This window comes from Pseudophryne corroboree, chromosome 6, assembly GCF_028390025.1.
Source record: "Pseudophryne corroboree isolate aPseCor3 chromosome 6, aPseCor3.hap2, whole genome shotgun sequence".
Lineage (NCBI taxonomy): Eukaryota > Metazoa > Chordata > Amphibia > Anura > Myobatrachidae > Pseudophryne > Pseudophryne corroboree.
The window spans coordinates 310265880-310284019 of NC_086449.1; the positions used below are offsets into that span (position 1 = coordinate 310265880).

General features: G+C 43.6%; 1 protein-coding gene across 6 annotated transcripts in view; it reads right to left on the bottom strand.

Annotated features, from left to right (window-relative positions):
- The window catches only part of APBA2 (amyloid beta precursor protein binding family A member 2), a 645362-nt gene that overhangs the window by 10880 nt on the left and 616342 nt on the right, over positions 1–18140 (bottom strand). For all 6 annotated transcript variants that reach the window (XM_063926236.1, XM_063926237.1, XM_063926233.1 and 3 more), the window contains one exon: positions 7981–8121. In XM_063926236.1, the coding sequence (XP_063782306.1) occupies positions 7981–8121 (141 nt within the window). The remainder of the gene's footprint in view (positions 1–7980; positions 8122–18140) is intronic.

Sequence of the window (18140 nt, forward strand, 5' to 3'; positions counted from 1 at the left end):
ACGGTGGCGTGCTACACGCGCCACTCTATTTATTCTCCTTCCAGGGGTGTCGTGGACACTCCAAGAGGGAGAATAGTTGACGGTATCCCGGCGGTCAGGATTCTGGCGCTGGTATGCAGAGTGCCTCCCCTCATTGGTGTAGGTCACACACAAAACAGAGGGAAAGCATTTTCCACACAGTAGTAGTGCCCCTTACAAATTATGCCACACACTATTACAGACCGTGTAAATGCAAAGAAAAAAAATGATATGCATAGCTACATATTTGTCAGAAAGATTAAAGTAATTAAAAGTAACTAAAATCAGCGCTAGCATCTTAGTTGAACATATTCAAAGCAAACATTTTGCACAGCACTCACAAATTAAGCATCTACATTAACATGCAGAAAAACATAGTGAATATACAGTTATATAAAGATCTAGGAGTGTACGGATCATGAGATATGCAATTTATTGAATAGTCCCAAAAATAACTATAGTAAATAAATAAAAAAAAAAACAACCAATACAAAAGCTATGTACAGGGGCAGATCCAGAACAAAATGACAGGGGTGTGTGTGTGCACCATGACAAAGGAAGAGGGGGGTGCTATCTGCACGCGCTCCCGTAGAAGTGGGTGTGGCCTTCAAAAGGGAGCATGGCCTCAAATGACGGGGAGAGGGTGATGTTTTGGAAAGGCAGAGGGTGACAGAAGATGGAGAGAAGGTAATGGGGTGATAATAATGCAGGGGAGAGGCAGTGGATGACAGGTAGTGGGTGACAAGGAGAGGGTGACGGAGAGAGTGCGTTTGTGACAGGGAATGGGTACACCAGGGAGAGGAAATGGGTGACAAGCAGTGGGTGACGCCAGGGAGAGGTAGAAGGTGGCACCAGGTAGAGGCAGTGGGTGAAAGAGGACATGACAGGCAGTGGGTGACAGGGAGTGGCAGTGAGTGGTGCCAGGGAGAGGGTAACAGCAATGGGTGACAGAGAGAGGGTGACAGCAGGGAGAGGGTAACACCAGGTAGAGAGTGACAGCAGTGGGTGACAGGGAGAGGGTGACAGCAGTGAGAAACAGGCAGAGGGTGACATCAGGCAGTGGATGACAGGGAGCATGTGACAGCAGTGAGCGACAGGGAGATGGTGACTGGGAGAGAGTGACACCAGGCAGAGGGTGACAGCATTGAGTGACAGTGAGATAGTGACACCAAGTAGAGTGACACCACACAGAAGGTGACAGCAGTGGATGACAAATACACAGTACTGTAGTTGGTTTACCTAGCCCAGAACTGCAGCATGCAGATGACATTTGCTCCTCGAGTTTAGCGCCGGGGACGGTCACGAGTTTGTGACGTCAGATCCCCAGCGGCAAGGACATCTTCAGTGAGGAAGCACTTGGGAGAGGAGAGGGGATTGCAGACCCTCCTCCTCATCTGGCCAGAACGCACTCAGACAGCAGTTGCCGGCTCCGACTGTCGGCTGCTGCTCTGAGTTACAGGGGGATGGGCGAACGGCGGAGCCGCCAGCACCCTCGTGTTTAAATTAGAGATGAGCGGGTTCAGTTCCTCGAGATCCGAAACCCCCCGAACTTCACCCATTTTACACGGTTCCAAGGCAGCCTCGGATCTTTCCGCCTTGCTCGGTTAACCAGAACGCGCCGGAACGTCATCATCTCGCTGTCGGATTCTCGCGAGATTCTTATTCTATATAAGGAGCCGCGCGACGCCGCCATTTTCACTCTTGCATTGGAGATTGAACGGAAAGGACGTGGCAGCGTTCTCTCCCTGAAAAGCTCCGTAATCTGTGCTCAGTGTGCTGCAAATATCTGTGCTCAGTATGCTGCAAATAATCTGTGCTCAGTGTGCTGAAAATATCTACGTTCTCTGCCTTAAAACGCTCCATATCTGTGCTCAGTGTGCTGCAAATATCTGATCAGTGTGCTGCATTGTGGGGACTGGGGACCACCAGTATATAATAATTATAGTAGTACAGTACAGTAGGCCATTGCTGTATCTTGCAGCTCTGTGTCACTGCACGTATCCATTCCATATCTGTGCGGCATTTTTGTGAGCAGTATATATAGTATTACAGTGCAGCATTTTGGTGACCCAACAGTATATAGTTGTGTACAATAGGCCATTGCTGTATCTTGCAGCTCTGTTTCACTGAGTGCACGTATCCATTCCATATCTGTGCGGCATTTTTGTGAGCAGTATATATAGTATTACAGTGCAGCATTTTGGTGACCCAACAGTATATAGTTGTGTACAGTAGGCCAATGCTGTATCTTGCAGCTCTGTGTCACTGCACGTATCCATCCCATATCTGTGCAGCATTTTTGTGAGCAGTATATATAGTATTACAGTGCAGCATTTTGGTGACCCAACAGTATATAGTTGTGTACAGTAGGCCATTGCTGTATCTTGCAGCTCTGTGTCACTGAGTGCACGTATCCATTCCATATCTGTGCGGCATTTTTGTGAGCAGTATATATAGTATTACAGTGCAGCATTTTGGTGACCCAACAGTATATAGTTGTGTACAATAGGCCATTGCTGTATCTTGCAGCTCTGTGTCACTGAGTGCACGTATCCATTCCATATCTGTGCGGCATTTTTGTGAGCAGTATATATAGTATTACAGTGCAGCATTTTGGAGACCCAACAGTATATAGTTGTGTACAGTAGGCCATTGCTGTATCTTTCAGCTCTGTGTCACTGCACGTATCCATTCCATATCTGTGCGGCATTTTTGTGAGCAGTATATATAGTATTACAGTGCAGCATTTTGGTGACCCAACAGTATATAGTTGTGTACAGTAGGCCATTGCTGTATCTTGCAGCTCTGTGTCACTGAGTGCACGTATCCATTCCATATCTGTGCGGCATTTTTGTGAGCAGTATATATAGTATTACAGTGCAGCATTTTGGTGACCCAACAGTATATAGTTGTGTACAGTAGGCCATTCCTGCATCTTGCAGCTCTGTGTCACTGAGTGCACGTATCCATTCCATATCTGTGCGGCATTATTGTGAGCAGTATATATAGTATTACAGTGCAGCATTTTGGTGACCCAACAGTATATAGTTGTGTACAGTAGGCCATTGCTGTATCTTGCAGCTCTGTGTCACTGCATGTATCCATTCCATATCTGTGCGGCATTTTTGTGAGCAGTATATATAGTATTACAGTGCAGCATTTTGGTGACCAACAGTATACATATATAGTACAGTACAGTAGGCCATTGCTATTGATATATTACTGGCATATAATTCCACACATTAAAAAATGGAGAACAAAAATGTGGAGGGTAAAATAGGGAAAGATCAAGATCCACTTCCACCTCGTGCTGAAGCTGCTGCCACTAGTCATGGCCGAGATGATGAAATGCCATCAACGTCGTCTGCCAAGGCCGATGCCCAATGTCATAGTAGAGAGCATGTAAAATACAAAAAACAAAAGTTCAGTAAAATGACCCAAAAATCTAAATTAAAAGCGTCTGAGGAGAAGCGTAAACTTGCCAATATGCCATTTACGACATGGAGTGGCAAGGAACGGCTGAGGTCCTGGCCTATGTTCATTGCTAGTGGTTCAGCTTCACATGAGGATGGAAGCACTCATCCTCCCGCTAGAAAAATGAAAAGACTTAAGCTGGCAAAAGGAACATCCTCCCTTATACGTCACCTGGAGCGCATTCATCAGAAGTCATTGACAAGTTCAAAAACTTTGGGTGACAGCGGAAGCAGTCCACTGACAACTAAATCCCTTCCTCTTGTAACCAAGCTCCTGCAAACCACACCACCAACTCCCTCAGTGTCAATTTCCTCATTAGACAGGAAAACCAATAGTCCTGCAGGCCATGTCACTGGCAAGTCTGACGAGTCCTCTCCTGCCTGGGATTCCTCCGATGCATAGTTGAGTGTAACGCCTACTGCTGCTGGCGCTGCTGTTGTTGCTGCTGGGAGTCGATCGTCATCTCAGAGGGGAAGTCGGAAGACCACTTGTACTACTTCCAGTAAGCAATTGACTGTCCAACAGTCCTTTGCGAGGAAGATGAAATATCACAGCAATCATCCTGCTGCAAAGCGGATAACTCAATCTTGGCAGCTGCGTTGGTGTTAAACGTGTGTCCGGTATCCACCGTTAATTCACAGGGTATTAGAGAATTGTTTGAGGTACTGTGTCCCCGGTACCAAATACCATCTAGGTTCCATTTTTCTAGGCAGGCGATACCGAGAATGTACACAGACGTCAGAAAAAGAGTCACCAGTGTCCTAAAAAATGCAGTTGTACCCAATGTCCACTTAACCATGGACATGTGGACAAGTGGAGCAGGGCAGACTCAGGACTATATGACTGTGACAGCCCACTGGGTAGATGTATTGCCTCCCGCAGCAGCAACAACAGCAGCGGCGGCACCAGTAGCAGCATCTCGCAAACGCCAAATTGTTCCTAGGCAGGCTACGCTTTGTATCACCGCTTTTCATAAGAGGCACACAGCTGACAACCTCTTACGGAAACTGAGGAACATCATCGCAGAATGGCTTACCCCAATTGGACTCTCCTGGGGATTTGTGACATTGGACAACGCCACCAATTTTGTGAGTGCATTACATGTGGGCAAATTCCAGCACGTCCCATGTTTTGCACATACATTGAATTTGGTGGTGCAGAATTTTTAAAAAAACGACAGGGGCGTGCAAGAGATGCTATCGGTGGCCCGAAGAATTGCGGGCCACTTTCGGCATTCAGCCACCGCGTGCTGAAGACTGGAGCACCAGCAAACACTCCTGAACCTGCCCCGCCATCATCTGCAGCAAGAGGTGGTAACGAGGTGGAATTCAACCCTCTATATGCTTCAGAGGATGGAGTAGCAGCAAAAGGCCATTCAAGCCTATACATCTGCCTACGATATAGGCAAAGGAAGGGCAATGCACCTGACTCAAGCGCAGTGGAGAATGATTTCAACATTGTGCAAGGTTCTGCAACCCTTTGAACTTGCCACACGTGAAGTCAGTTCAGACACTGCCAGCCTGAGTCAGGTCATTCCCCTCATCAGGCTTTTGCAGAAGCAGCTGGAGAGATTGAAGGAGGAGCTAAAACGGAGCGATTCCGCTAGGCATGTGGGACTTGTGGATGGAGCCCTTAATTCGCTTAACCAGGATTCACGGGTGGTCAATCTGTTGACATCAGAGCACTACATTTTGGCCAACGTGCTCGATCCTAGGTTTAAAGCCTACGTTGTATCTCTCTTTCCGGCAGACACAAGTCTGCACATGTTCAAAGACCTGCTGGTAAGACACTTGCCAAGTCAAGTGGAACGTGACCCGTCAACAGCTCCTCCTTCCCATTCGCCCACAACTGGGGCTGCAAGGAAAAGGCTAAGAATTCCGAGCCCACCCGCTGGCAGTGATGCAGGGCAGTCTGGAGCGAGTGCTGACATCTGCTCCGGACTGAAGGACCTGCCAATGATTACTGACATGTCGTCTACTGTCACTGCATATGATTCTGTCACCATTGAAAGAATGGTGGAGGATTATATGAGTGACAGCATCCAAGTAGGCACGTCAGACAGTCCGTACATATACTGGCAGGAAAAAGAGGCAATTTGGAGGCCCTTGCACAAACTGGCTTTATTTTATCTAAGTTGCCCCCCCTCCAGTGTGTACTCCGAAAGAGTGTTTAGTGCAGCCGGTCACCTTGTCAGCAATCAGCGTACGAGGTTACTTCCAGAAAATGTTGAGAAGATGATGTTCATCAAAATAAATTATAATCAATTCCTCCGTGGAGACAATCACCAGCAATTGCCTCCAGAAAGTACACAGGGACCTGAGATGGTGGATTCCAGTGGGGACGAATTAATACTCTGTGAGGAGGGGGATGTACACAGTGAAAGGGGTGATGAATCGGACGATGAGGAGGAGGTGGACATCTTGCCTCTGTAGAGCCAGTTTGTGCAAGGAGAGATTGATTGCTTCTTTTTTGGTGGGGGCCCAAATCAACCAGTCATTTCAGCCACAGTCGTGTGGTAGACCCTGTGGCTGAAATGATGGGTTTGTTAAAGTGTGCATGTCCTGTTTATACAACATAAGGGTGGGTGGGAGGGCCCAAGGACAATTCCATCTTACACCTCTTTTTTTTTATTTACCTCTGCATAATGTGATGTTTAGGGCCAATTTTTTTAAGTGCCATCCTGTCTGACACTGCAGTGCCACTCCAAGATGGGCCAGGTGTTTGTGCCGCCCACTTGGGTCGCTTTGCTTAGTCATTCAGCAACCTCGGTGCAAATTTTAGGACTAAAAATAATATTGTGAGGTGTGAGATGTTCAGAATAGACTGGAAATGAGTGGAAATTATGGTTATTGAGGTTATTAATACTATGGGGTCAAAATTGCCCCCAAATTCTATGATTTAAACTGTTTTTGAGGTTTTTTTAAAAAACACCCAAATCCAAAACACACCCGAATCTGACAAAAAAAATTCAGGGAGGTTTTGCCAAAACGCGTCCGAATCCAAAACACGGCCGCGGAACCGAATCCAAAACCGAAACCCCAAACATTTCCGGTGCACATCTCTAGTATATACACACAGTATATATATATATATATATATATATATATATACACACACACTATGTGTGTATTTTTTTTTAAATATATACATATATATATATTTTTTTTTAAATATATATATGTGTGTGTGTGTGTGTGTGTGTGTGTGTGTGTGTGTGTGTGTGTGTTACAGATATAGCCAGGCTCAGCTATGCCATGGTGCGTTAGCAAAGCGATCATGAAAAGAGTGCCTGCTAGTTTTAGGGAATCAATGACTAGGCACGCGCTGTAACAAATAGTCGTATGCTGAGATGCATGCTCATGTGTGTATGCATCACGGCAAAGCTGAACCTGGCTTCATCTATATATATATATAGTATCTACTCAGTATCTACTATAGAGAGTGGTGCAGGGTTCAGAATTATTAGTAAATAACACTCATTTTTTTCTGCAAGAAAAATAAAAAAGAACCAGCACTCACATTTCAGTAGAAGCTTTTTTACTTGAAAAAACGTCAAAGACCCATACAGACCCATACAGTCAAAATGTAATGTCAGCAGCCACCCAACACCCGTTTCAACCACAATCAATTGGTCTTCTTCAGGGGCTGCTGACAGTACATTTTGATTGTATGAATATTTAACGTTTTTTCAAGTAAAAACGCTGCTACTGAAATGTGAATGCTGGGGGTTTTTTTTTGCAGGAAAAAGTGTTATTTAAATATATATATATACAGTATATACATATATATATATATATATATATATATACATAAAATGTATAATGACAAGAACCTCAGCAGCCATCTCCTATCACATGTGTGCATACAGAACAGAATAAAATAGAACTGCTGGGGTTCATGATACCTTTTTATACACTTAAAAAAAAAAAAGCCTGAAATCCTTTCTTCTTCATTGCTTTTAAATATCAATTTATCTCATCAATGAAACATCTAAAATGAAATGTTCAAAGCCTTCACATGCACAATGGATCTGAGCACAGGATATCAGGCTGGGGAGACGGACTTCAGTGAAAGAAAATATTCATAGCACAAAACGTCTCCATTCAATGCACAGGGAAATGAATTCCTGTATCTGCTTCCCCCTCTAATCTGGATGGCAATATGTGACTGTTGTTCAGTAATCTTTACAATAGACACGCAGTAGGTACATTGCTGTATAAATGGGATGCATTATCTATCCTTACATAGAGGATGTGCCCAGCAAAGCAATCAAATCTATACATTCCTATAATCTCAAAAACCAAACATTAATATACAACAAGTACTAATAGGGACTACAGTATTATGCATTCTCACTGTCCTTGCAATTACAGGAGCAATTTATTGTGTACTTTTTAGCATGAAAAGGATTCATCACATCCAAAATGTTGAAGGCTTTGTGTTATAATTACATAGAGACATCACAGAGAGCACGTCCCAAACTCTTACCTCCCCTACGGAATTGGAGAGTGCCTGGACGATCTTCTCATGAGCTGTGGCCACCACACTTTGTCCATTGATCTCAATAATACGGTGTCCCACTCTTACACCACCTCTCTCGGCAATTCCTCCCCTCATGAGGCTGCAGATCTGAGCATTGAATGGCAGAACAAAGGGAAAAAATTAGTTTCACACATTTAATACATTAATTGAACTGGAAAATCTTACACCACGGGGTACATTTACTAAGATGGGAGTTCTGTTTAAGATGGAATGTTGCCCATAGCAACCAATCAGATTCTACTTCTCATTTATCTAGCACCTTCTAGAAGATAATACCTGGAATCTGATTGGTTGCTATGAGCAACATCCCATCTAAAATAGAACTCCCATCTTAGTAAATTACCCCCATGTATGTGATGATGCCAGATATTTAACACTGTTTTTCTTTTCATTCAACTGCAAACCCTAAAGTATTCTTGTTGCCTATAAACAATACAGAACAACATTTTATGGGCTAGGCCAATATGTATGGTAATACATCCTAAAATATGTACCTAAAAACCCTTAAAACTATACTATTATGACAAGCTATGTTCCATCTTGCAATCAGGTTAATACAAGTCTAATAAGGTTGCAGAGAAGGCCTCCATAAGAGGCCGATTATTATGGCAATGCGTTTATTGCAGAACAACACACAAGGGGCCTATTCATCATCGAGGGCCATACTTGTGGCAGGGAATACTTATCACCTGAGATATTCAGCATTGCTCCTGTGTCGGGACAGCTGCTCCGAAAAGTAAATTCAGTAGCAGCATTAACTGTCGCTGGCTCCTGTGCATGTGTGGCCTGAGGACACGCTGTCACATAGCAGTTGTTCAGACAGGGAGGAGGCAGCTGAGGGATCTGCTCAGATTCTGCTTCGCACCCACGGAACTCTTTCACATAGGCTCTGAAGATGGAGTTAGTTCTCATAGGCAAACTCGAAACACTTTAAAGTTTTAAAATGTTACTGAATATCAGGTGGTCCTAGTGGACCCCTAATGATGAATGGCCCGTTGAGGCCATTTAGTGATGAATAGGCCCCAACTGAAACATCCACTTCAAAAAATGAGCTTGATTGTGAAAATATAGCAATACAATACATATTTATTAAACACATTTTGCAGGAAATCCCAAGAAAATGTCTGTTCTAGGCAGACCCCCCCCCCCCCCCCCCCAAAAAAAAAGGTAAGTATCCCCTGGATGTATGTAGATGGTACCACAGCAGATATCGGAGATATATATTACGGTTCCCCTATTTCCGATCACAATGGCAGCACCCATAGGTTTCTATGGGGGCTGTTATAATGTGAGATTCTCCAAGCACTGGAATCTGTTAGCCATGGGTGTAGTACGGCTGACCGGCGGTCTCTTACAGACGCCGGGATCCCGGCAGCATACCGACGCCGGGATCCCGGCGGGGAGGAGTGAGTGCAGCAAGCCCCTTGCGGGCTCGGTGGCGACCTGCGGTCGCCACGGGTTCTATTCCCACTCTATGGGTGTCGTGGACACCCACGAGTGGGAATAGTCCCTGTTGGTCGGCATGCCGACCATCAGGATAGTGAGCCGTCGGGATGGTGGAGGAGGTCATGTGAATACCACCCGTTAGCCATTGTAGCCTATAGGTCACACATCACATAATTTACCAGGATAGGCATTCTTTGGTTCCCTTTACAGCAATAGCCACTCACACATGCGTGCTCTAATGACTGTGCATGCACAGCAGGCAGCAGGGGGTCCAGCAGCACAAAGTAAAGTGATCACTAGTGCAATTACTTTACATTACACATAGCAGAGACGGACAGACTCATGTCTGAGCCACTGACGCTGGACATGTTTCTTCATAAATCCAGGCGGTACAGAATTTATTTCTGCGAATAGCAGTGATAAGAAATACTACTGGTGAGGTGACTTTTTTTTGTCTGGAGCTATTTAAATGAAGGTAAAATGATCAATATTAACAAGACAGCTTACTCATGAAGGCTTTTCTGTTTATTCTATAGACATTTTGCCTCCTTGATGAGACAATCTGTCTCATACACCACAGTGAGTCACCATGGAACACATCTGCACCATGAGACATATCTAGGGTGGTAATTCAGTTCTGATCGCAGCAGCAAATTTGTTAGCAGTTGGGCAAAACCATGTGCACTGCAGGGGCGGCCCTATATCCTAATTTTGCAATGGATATGGATCCAGGTACTGATTCCGAGTTCAGCAGTGTTGAGGTACCGCGCGCAGATTCATAGTTATTGCTGTACAAGGCCAGTTCTATGCATGCGCAAAACGGGCCTTCCGCTGTTATTATTATTATAATCCTTTATTTATATGGCACCACAAGGGTTCCGCAGCGCCCAATTACAGAGTATATAAACAAATAATCAAAACAGGAAAACAGCAACTTACAGTTGAAGACAATATAGGACAAGTAAAGGGTAAATACACATAGTTACATCAGCAGATGACACTGAAATAAGTATCAGGTGGCAGAGGACTGCTGGAGTTGATGCAGTTGAAGATTATTAAAGAGAAAGGATAAGCACATGAGGGAAGAGGGCCCTGCTCGTGAGAGCTTACATTCTAAAGGTGAGGGGTAGACAGACAGGGGTGACACAGATGGGGTACATAGAGAGCATGAGATTTGGCTGGGTTTGGTGAAGAAGTGGGTCTTGAGAGCCCGTTTGAAGTTTTGTAGAGAGGTGAAGAGTCTGAGGGGGAGAGGTAGGGAATTCCAGAGAAGTGGTGCAGCACGTGAAAAATCTTTCAGGTAGGAGTGGGAGGAAGTAATCAGTAGGCAGGAGAGTCGGCGTGCATTAGCAGAGCGAAGAGGACAGGTGGGAGTGTAAGGAGAGATAAGGTCAGAGATGTAAATGGGAGAGGAGTGGGTGAGGGCTTTGTAAGTGAGTGTGAGAAGCTTGAAATGGATTCTGAAAGGAAAGGGGAGCCAGTGAAGGTCTAGTAAGAGAGGAGAGGTGGACGTAGTGCGTTTGGTGAGGAAGATGAGCCGGGCAGCAGCATTGAGCATAGATTGGAGTGGAGAGAGGTGTTTGTCAAGAATGCCAGTTAGGAGGTCATTACAGTACTCCAGTCTGGAGATGACCAATGAGTGAATAAGGGTATTAGTAGCGTCCTGGGTCAGAAAGGGTCTGATCCTGGAAATATTTTTTAGATGAAAATGGCAGGTTTGTGAGAGGTGCTGAATGTGTGGTTTGAAGGAGAGGGAGCAGTCAAGGATTATGCCAAGACAGCGCACTTGGGGGCTAGAGGAGATAGTAGTGCCATCAATAGGTAATGAGATTGTGAGAGGTGAGGTTATGCGGGAGGGAGGGGAGCTGATCAGCTCAGTCTTAGACATGTTAAGTTTAAGAAATCGCTGGGACATCCAAACAGAGATAGCAGAGAGACAGTTGGAGATTTGAGTGAGGAGAGCAGGGGAGAGGTCCGGAGTGGAAAGATAGATTTGAGTGTCATCAGCATAGAGATAATATTGGAAATCAAAAGAGCTAACGAGCTTACCTAGTGAGGACGTATAGAGAGAGAAAAGAAGACATAGGACAGAGCCTTGGGGTACGCCTACAGCTAGTGGAAGTGAGGGGGAGTCATGTTGTATGCAATCCCCCTCTGCAGCTGCCTGATTGACAGACAGTGACATTGAAGGGATGAGAAGGGGTTGGAGAGAGGGCTGCGTTCCAAGAAACAGGGGTGTCACCCACGTTTTCTAGGAGGGGTGAGCAAAGGGTCTGCGAATCACCACGCTGGCTTCCTGACCTCTCATTCATTGGCTAGCTGCACAAGATGGAGCTTACTCAGCTGGCCGGCTGTTTGGAACATCACAGCCGATGGTCACATTGTTGGATCCCAGCTTGTTACGTTGGTTGCAGTGCTGGGATCGCAGTTACATGCAGGAGGTGTCTCTTCTACTGAAAACGTCTCTTGTATGCCCCTCCTAGAGATCAGACAGCAATTAAATGCTGCTTGCATGTGGCATTGTACTTCCGCCCATCTCTGAATCAGACACTCAATGCTTTGAATCAGGCCCCGGTTTTCTAGGAGGGGCGAGCCAAGGGTGACACACAGACTTCCTGGCCTCGCAGCCCACACATCCATTGGCCAGCTGCGCAAACTGAGGCTTACTCAGCTGGCTGGCTGTGTGGAATGCTAATGCTAATTATGTTATCAATGCTAATTATGTTATCAAAGAGAATATGTCAGCAATGCTCGAACAAACATTCCAACGGACACATAATGCTATAGGATACAGATGACGGAGATAGCCTTTCACAAAGCTTTTACCAAAGGTACTGCAGAAAACATTTAAATTAATAACCTCACTGAATATGAAAAAATAAACTGATTACTTTGTGCTGACGTGTAAATATACGCCAAAGGCTGAGGACATAAAATGCACTATTAATAATAATAATGGGTACATCATGGATGCAGGAGTCAAAATTGTCAGAGAAAGCCGTTTATAAATAATTAATTTCCTTCCACATAAGCAAAAGTGTAGAGGATCATTTGGTATCAAATTAATTGTAGTAGGAAATACAAATGAGATAGGAGGTAATCACAAATGTGGGGGCTGCAATAATTTTACTTTCAAAGAGGAGGTGCACAAGATAAATGAGGTGGTCACATATCAGTACCTCATTTGTCCATGAGGCCATTATTAAAGGGTTTGCTTTTTGAGGATCTGGTATGGAAATATTAATAACCTATTTGTACAGAAATTTAAATTCCCAGATTAATTTACAATGTATGGGAAATGCATGATGGCAACCCTGAGTATATTACCTTGCAGGCATGTCATTGTTTCTGCTCTTCTACATGAGTGATAATGGGTGCAAGATACAGTACTACTGTCAGGGCCTTCATAACAGGAGCAGGTTGGGCCAGGGAGCATCTGCCTCCTGGGATGGTGCCTCCAGAGCTTCTTGGGAGTCAGGTAGAAAATGCTGCCCATCCTCTCTGATCGTGAATTGCACATAACCTTTACCTGCTTCCTAGTCTGTAGCCAGACAGTGAATGGCTGGCAGCATGCTCATTGGTGGATGACTGGAACTATCCACCAATCAGAGTGCTGACATCCATTCAGTGTATGAAGCATATGGCGAGACAGTGCAGGACCACATGTAAACGTAAAATATGATTGCTGTTTTTATTTATTCCCGTGAATGGTCGATTAAGGGTCCCAATGTATTGCTTTGCCCAGGACCTACAATGCTGTTAAGACGGCCCTGACTGCTGTGGAGGTATGTCATCTGACTAGAGCTCATTCACTAAAGGTGTGGGAACTTGGAATTTAATTATAGAAAATAAATATCGCTTGTTCCTATGTAATTATATATATTCTGTTATATATATGTACTTACATAGCATTAAAATATTGTGGCCTTTTCTGATTTCAATATGATTTAAGATGTTTTATGTAACACTGTTATATTTGTACAATGTTTTTGGAATTTTCCTCTGGTCAGAGAACACAAATCCATGTTATAAATAATTATTGGGGCTAGGTGGTCAGTCACTGATATACTACCTTGAGAAAGTTTGTGTTATAGACATGACATGACTATTAGTCACATTGCTTGTAACTACAATATTGTGACCCTGTAATGCAGTGACTTTTTAGAGTCACGACGCCCTAGAGTATCATCATTTTTTTCATGGGCAATTGTTTCTGGGTGCCCTAGAGTATCAGAATTTTGTTCCTAGGGCAAAAGTTTCTTGAGAAATCCAGAAAATATATTAAGCAATTTGTGTTCATAATCCTTAGATTGTTATGTGGTGAGGGACAGGATTCACTTATGTTTGCCCGCATATTTTATGATTGGAAGGCACAAGCACTGGTTTTGCCTATTACATTGACCATAAATAATTTGAGTTGGTCCTGGACCACCAACCCGGGACACTCCACAATTGCCCTGAGGCACCCCAGGATGCCACAGCCCCCAGTTTTGGAACCACTGCACTAATGAAATGTCTTTGCTGCATATAAAATACACTTTAAATAGAGCAGTGAGTTTCACTTGTGTCAACATATTTTAATTAATAAGCTTTTAGAAGTCTGCGTTGAATATACATTATTCCAACCTATTTGGCATGGATAAAAACTGATGTTAATTATTAACTACATTTGAGCACTTGGCCACAGATTAATACAAAATGTTGACAATAATGTCAATAGATACTAAAAACTATTTCTAAAGCCTCACAGAAAAATAAAACAAACCAAACAAAACAATTTAAATTTGAAGTCAGATTGCATAGGGACTGCAGTGCTTAATAGAAAATGTTCTGCAGTTTGATATTAAACCATACACCACTATCTATCCAGTTATGTCTCCATCTATCAATTTAGCCCATCATCTCCTTGTAGAGGTTCTAGTAAAGACCTGAAATCTATTTGACTTGTGCCTCAGACCAGACATCTAGATCCTCAACCATCCAATAACCTGCAACTTGTTAAAATGATCTAAGCTCTCGGGAAGGGGGGGGGGGTGTAAAGCGGATACTGGGAGGGGTCTGATGCCTGGCACAGTCTGGGCTTTACTACGCATGCTCAGAAAAGGCCCTTAGTCCGGTCCTCTGTGAGCAGAGCAAGGGCATACAGTACAGTAGGAGGATGAAGTGGCATCATTGGGCATCAAGTTTTGCTATGCATAAATGTAATATATTATGAATATCTTCAATAGCTAAATAATAGTAATTACTGCAAACTTAACAGATTCTAATAAGCTGTTGTGTGGTGTAAGTGGTGTAAGCAACAGACTCCATATTGGGCAAGTTAATTTGTAATATGCTTTGATGCCAATAGAAAGTTACATTTTGCAGAACACCAGTTAGCCCCTTATAAGCTTGCAAAGATTTCCCCTATGTTATGCATTAAATCTATCAACTTTATTAATATGCATTTATTTACATTAATAATACACCAACATATGCGGCACAGCTCTAGAATTGTAAATGACAATTTAATTAATTAAATTTAAGTTTAAGTAACCCACCTTCTATTTGAGTAACTAATAAAGAATACCTACAATATTCCTATGTTCAAGGTTTGCAAACAATATGCAACAGTTACTCATATGCTGCATTAGGTACTTTTGAACTAACTAACTAAATAAATACTTACAGTCCTATGACAACTGTTAGTAGTAACTGTTTCAAAGTATTTAGCGTAATGAAAATAAATTACATATTGTATATTTGAAATTGCAAATATTGCAGCCTGTTCAAAGTCAACTTCCTAGTTATTACCTAGGACTCCTGGCTGCCTGTAATTAAATAACATCACATACTCTAGGTCAATATTTTAGAGAACAAATCTCTCTAAACATAAAGAATATAAAAAGATTTCCCAATTTCCCCGCAAGTGTTGAAACCTCTGCCGGTCAGTTCCATTTAGCTGAAATATGTAGGTAGATGCAGCGTTATTCTGATTAATGCTCTTCCCACACTGGACTGCTTTGCTCGTATAAAGCTCTCAAGGGGGTGTTAGGAATAAAATAATGTTAAAACTGTACATCTTGGGGTTTATGAGCCTTCAGGAGCTCTTATATAGAGAGAGCCATTTAAAGCTATTTAACTTATACCCTTTAGTTCCCTGTGGATTTAGGTGCATGTACAGATAAACTACATGCATTAATCTAGCTGTACATTAATCTAATACAGATTAGTGCCTTGTCCTATAAATACTGCCACATGTGTGTATGAAAAATTGAATTAGTATTCTCAAGGTCTACTTTTGTCTTAATATGCTTTTCTTAAGACAAAAGATACTCAATATATTTTCTTAATTTCATTTATTTGAGATGATTTACCCTGTAGCTATTTTTTACCACTTTGCCCAAGCAATCAATTAAAAGTATTATCCTTATGGAATGTATAAGCCTACAGTTCAGGTGTTAGAGCCTACATACAGTATGTTACAAGAAATGTACTAATTCCCATGTACTCAATATAAGTATGTGTATCATATATATTTTAGTTGTGTTTTTATCTTATTATATTTGTCATCCAAACGTTTATGAGAGGCAACATGACAGCTAAACATACACACACAGGACAAAATAATATGGAATGTGGAAAGACAAGTGATATAAGTCCAATTTGTGCAGGACGTGAACATGGGTGTAGATGGTGACACTAAAACTATTGGATGATCATTGTGAATGACTGAGGTATTGATACAATGTGAATTTGTGGAGATATTGATGGGTCGTACATGTGATGTGACTGTGTGGCAAAAGGTAGCCATTGTTTTTGGCCAAGAGTATGGCCATAGCCTGGCGGAAGTGGCAGCGTTTGTTGATGTTCCCTCCAAGACAATGAGCAGGATCTATCTACAGTGGAAGATGCATGGACATCAAGAATCTCAGCGGAGGAACAGTGGGCGAAAGTCAATCATGACAAATCAGGACTGCAGGCATTTAGGGCGCCTAGCAACCACCAATCAGTTCCAAACATATCAGCAACTGCTCCAACAGTACTGCCAAACAGTCTCAAAGTCCCAGTTTTGGTGAACTGGAGGGCCACATGAGATATGGCAAGTCAGTCTGGTACTCTGCAAACCAATCCAAGCCTTTCGGCCACTGTTCCACATCTGAGATTCTTGGTGATTATAGCATGGGAGTGGCTTCCCACAGTAAGCGCTCTCTCTGCTAATTGCAGTCCAAACTGGCAGTCCCACGGGGAGAAAACACTTCCCAGGGTGTTGTATGTATTATGTTAATGTAACAATTATCCATAGTTATAGATATGTGTATAACACCCTGGGCAATACTGAAGGTGGCTAACTCAACCCTTTAAATTACTGACTGATATATATATATATATATACTGCTCAAAAAATTAAAGGGAACACTAAAATAACACATCCTAGATCTGAATGAATGAAATATTCTTATTAAATACTTTGTTCTTTACATAGTTGAATGTGCTGACAACAAAATCACACAAAAATTATCAATGGAAATCAAATTTATTAACCCATGGAGGTCTGGATTTGGAGTCACACTCAAAATGAAAGTGGAAAAACACACTACATGCTGATCCAACTTTGATGTAATGTCCTTAAAGCAAGTCAAAATGAGGCTCAGTAGTGTGTGTGGCCTCCACGTGCCTGTATGACCTCCCTACAATGCATGGGCATGCTCCTGATGAGGTGGCGGATGGTCTTCTGAGGGATCTCCTCCCAGACCTGGACTAAAGCATCAGCCAACTCCTGGACAGTCTGTGGTGCAATGTGGCGTTGGTGGATGGAGCGAGACATGATGTCCCAGATGTGCTCAATTGGATTCAGGTCTGGGGAACGGGAGGGCCAGTCCATAGTATCAATGCCTTTCGTCTTGCAGGAACTGCTGACACACTTCAGCCACATGAGGACTAGCATTGTCTTGCATTAGGAGGAACCCAGGGCCAACCGCACCAGCATATGGTCTCACAAGGGGTCTGAGGATCTCATCTCGGTACCTAATGGCAGTCAGGCTACCTCTGGCAAGCACATGGAGGGCTGTGCGGCCCCCCAAAAAAATGCCACCCCACACCATTACTGACCCACTGCCAAACCAGTCATGCTGGAGGATGTTGCAGGCAACAGAACGTTCTCCTTGGCGTCTCCAGACTCTGTCACGTCTGTCACATGTGCTCAGTGAGAACCTGCTTTCATCTGTGAAGAGCACAGGGCGCCAGTGGCGAATTTGCCAATCTTGGTGTTCTCTGGCAAATGCCAAACGTCCTGCACGGTGTTGGGCTGTAAGCACAACCCCCACCTGTGGACGTCGGACCCTCATACCACCCTCATGGAGTCTGTTTCTGATCGTTTGAGTAGACACATGCACATTTGTGGCTTGCTGGAGGTCATTTTGCAGGGCTCTGGCAGTGCTCCTCCTGTTCCTCCTTGCACAAAGGCGGAGGTAGCGGTCCTGCTGCTGGGTTGTTGCCCTCCTACGGCCTCCTCCATGTCTCCTGATGTACTGGCCTGTCTCCTGGTAGCGCCTCCATGCTCTGGACACTACGCTGACAGACACAGCAAACCTTCTTGCCACAGCTCGCATTGATGTGCCATCCTGAATGAGCTGCACTACCTGACCACTTGTGTGGGTTGTAGACTCCGTCTCATGCTA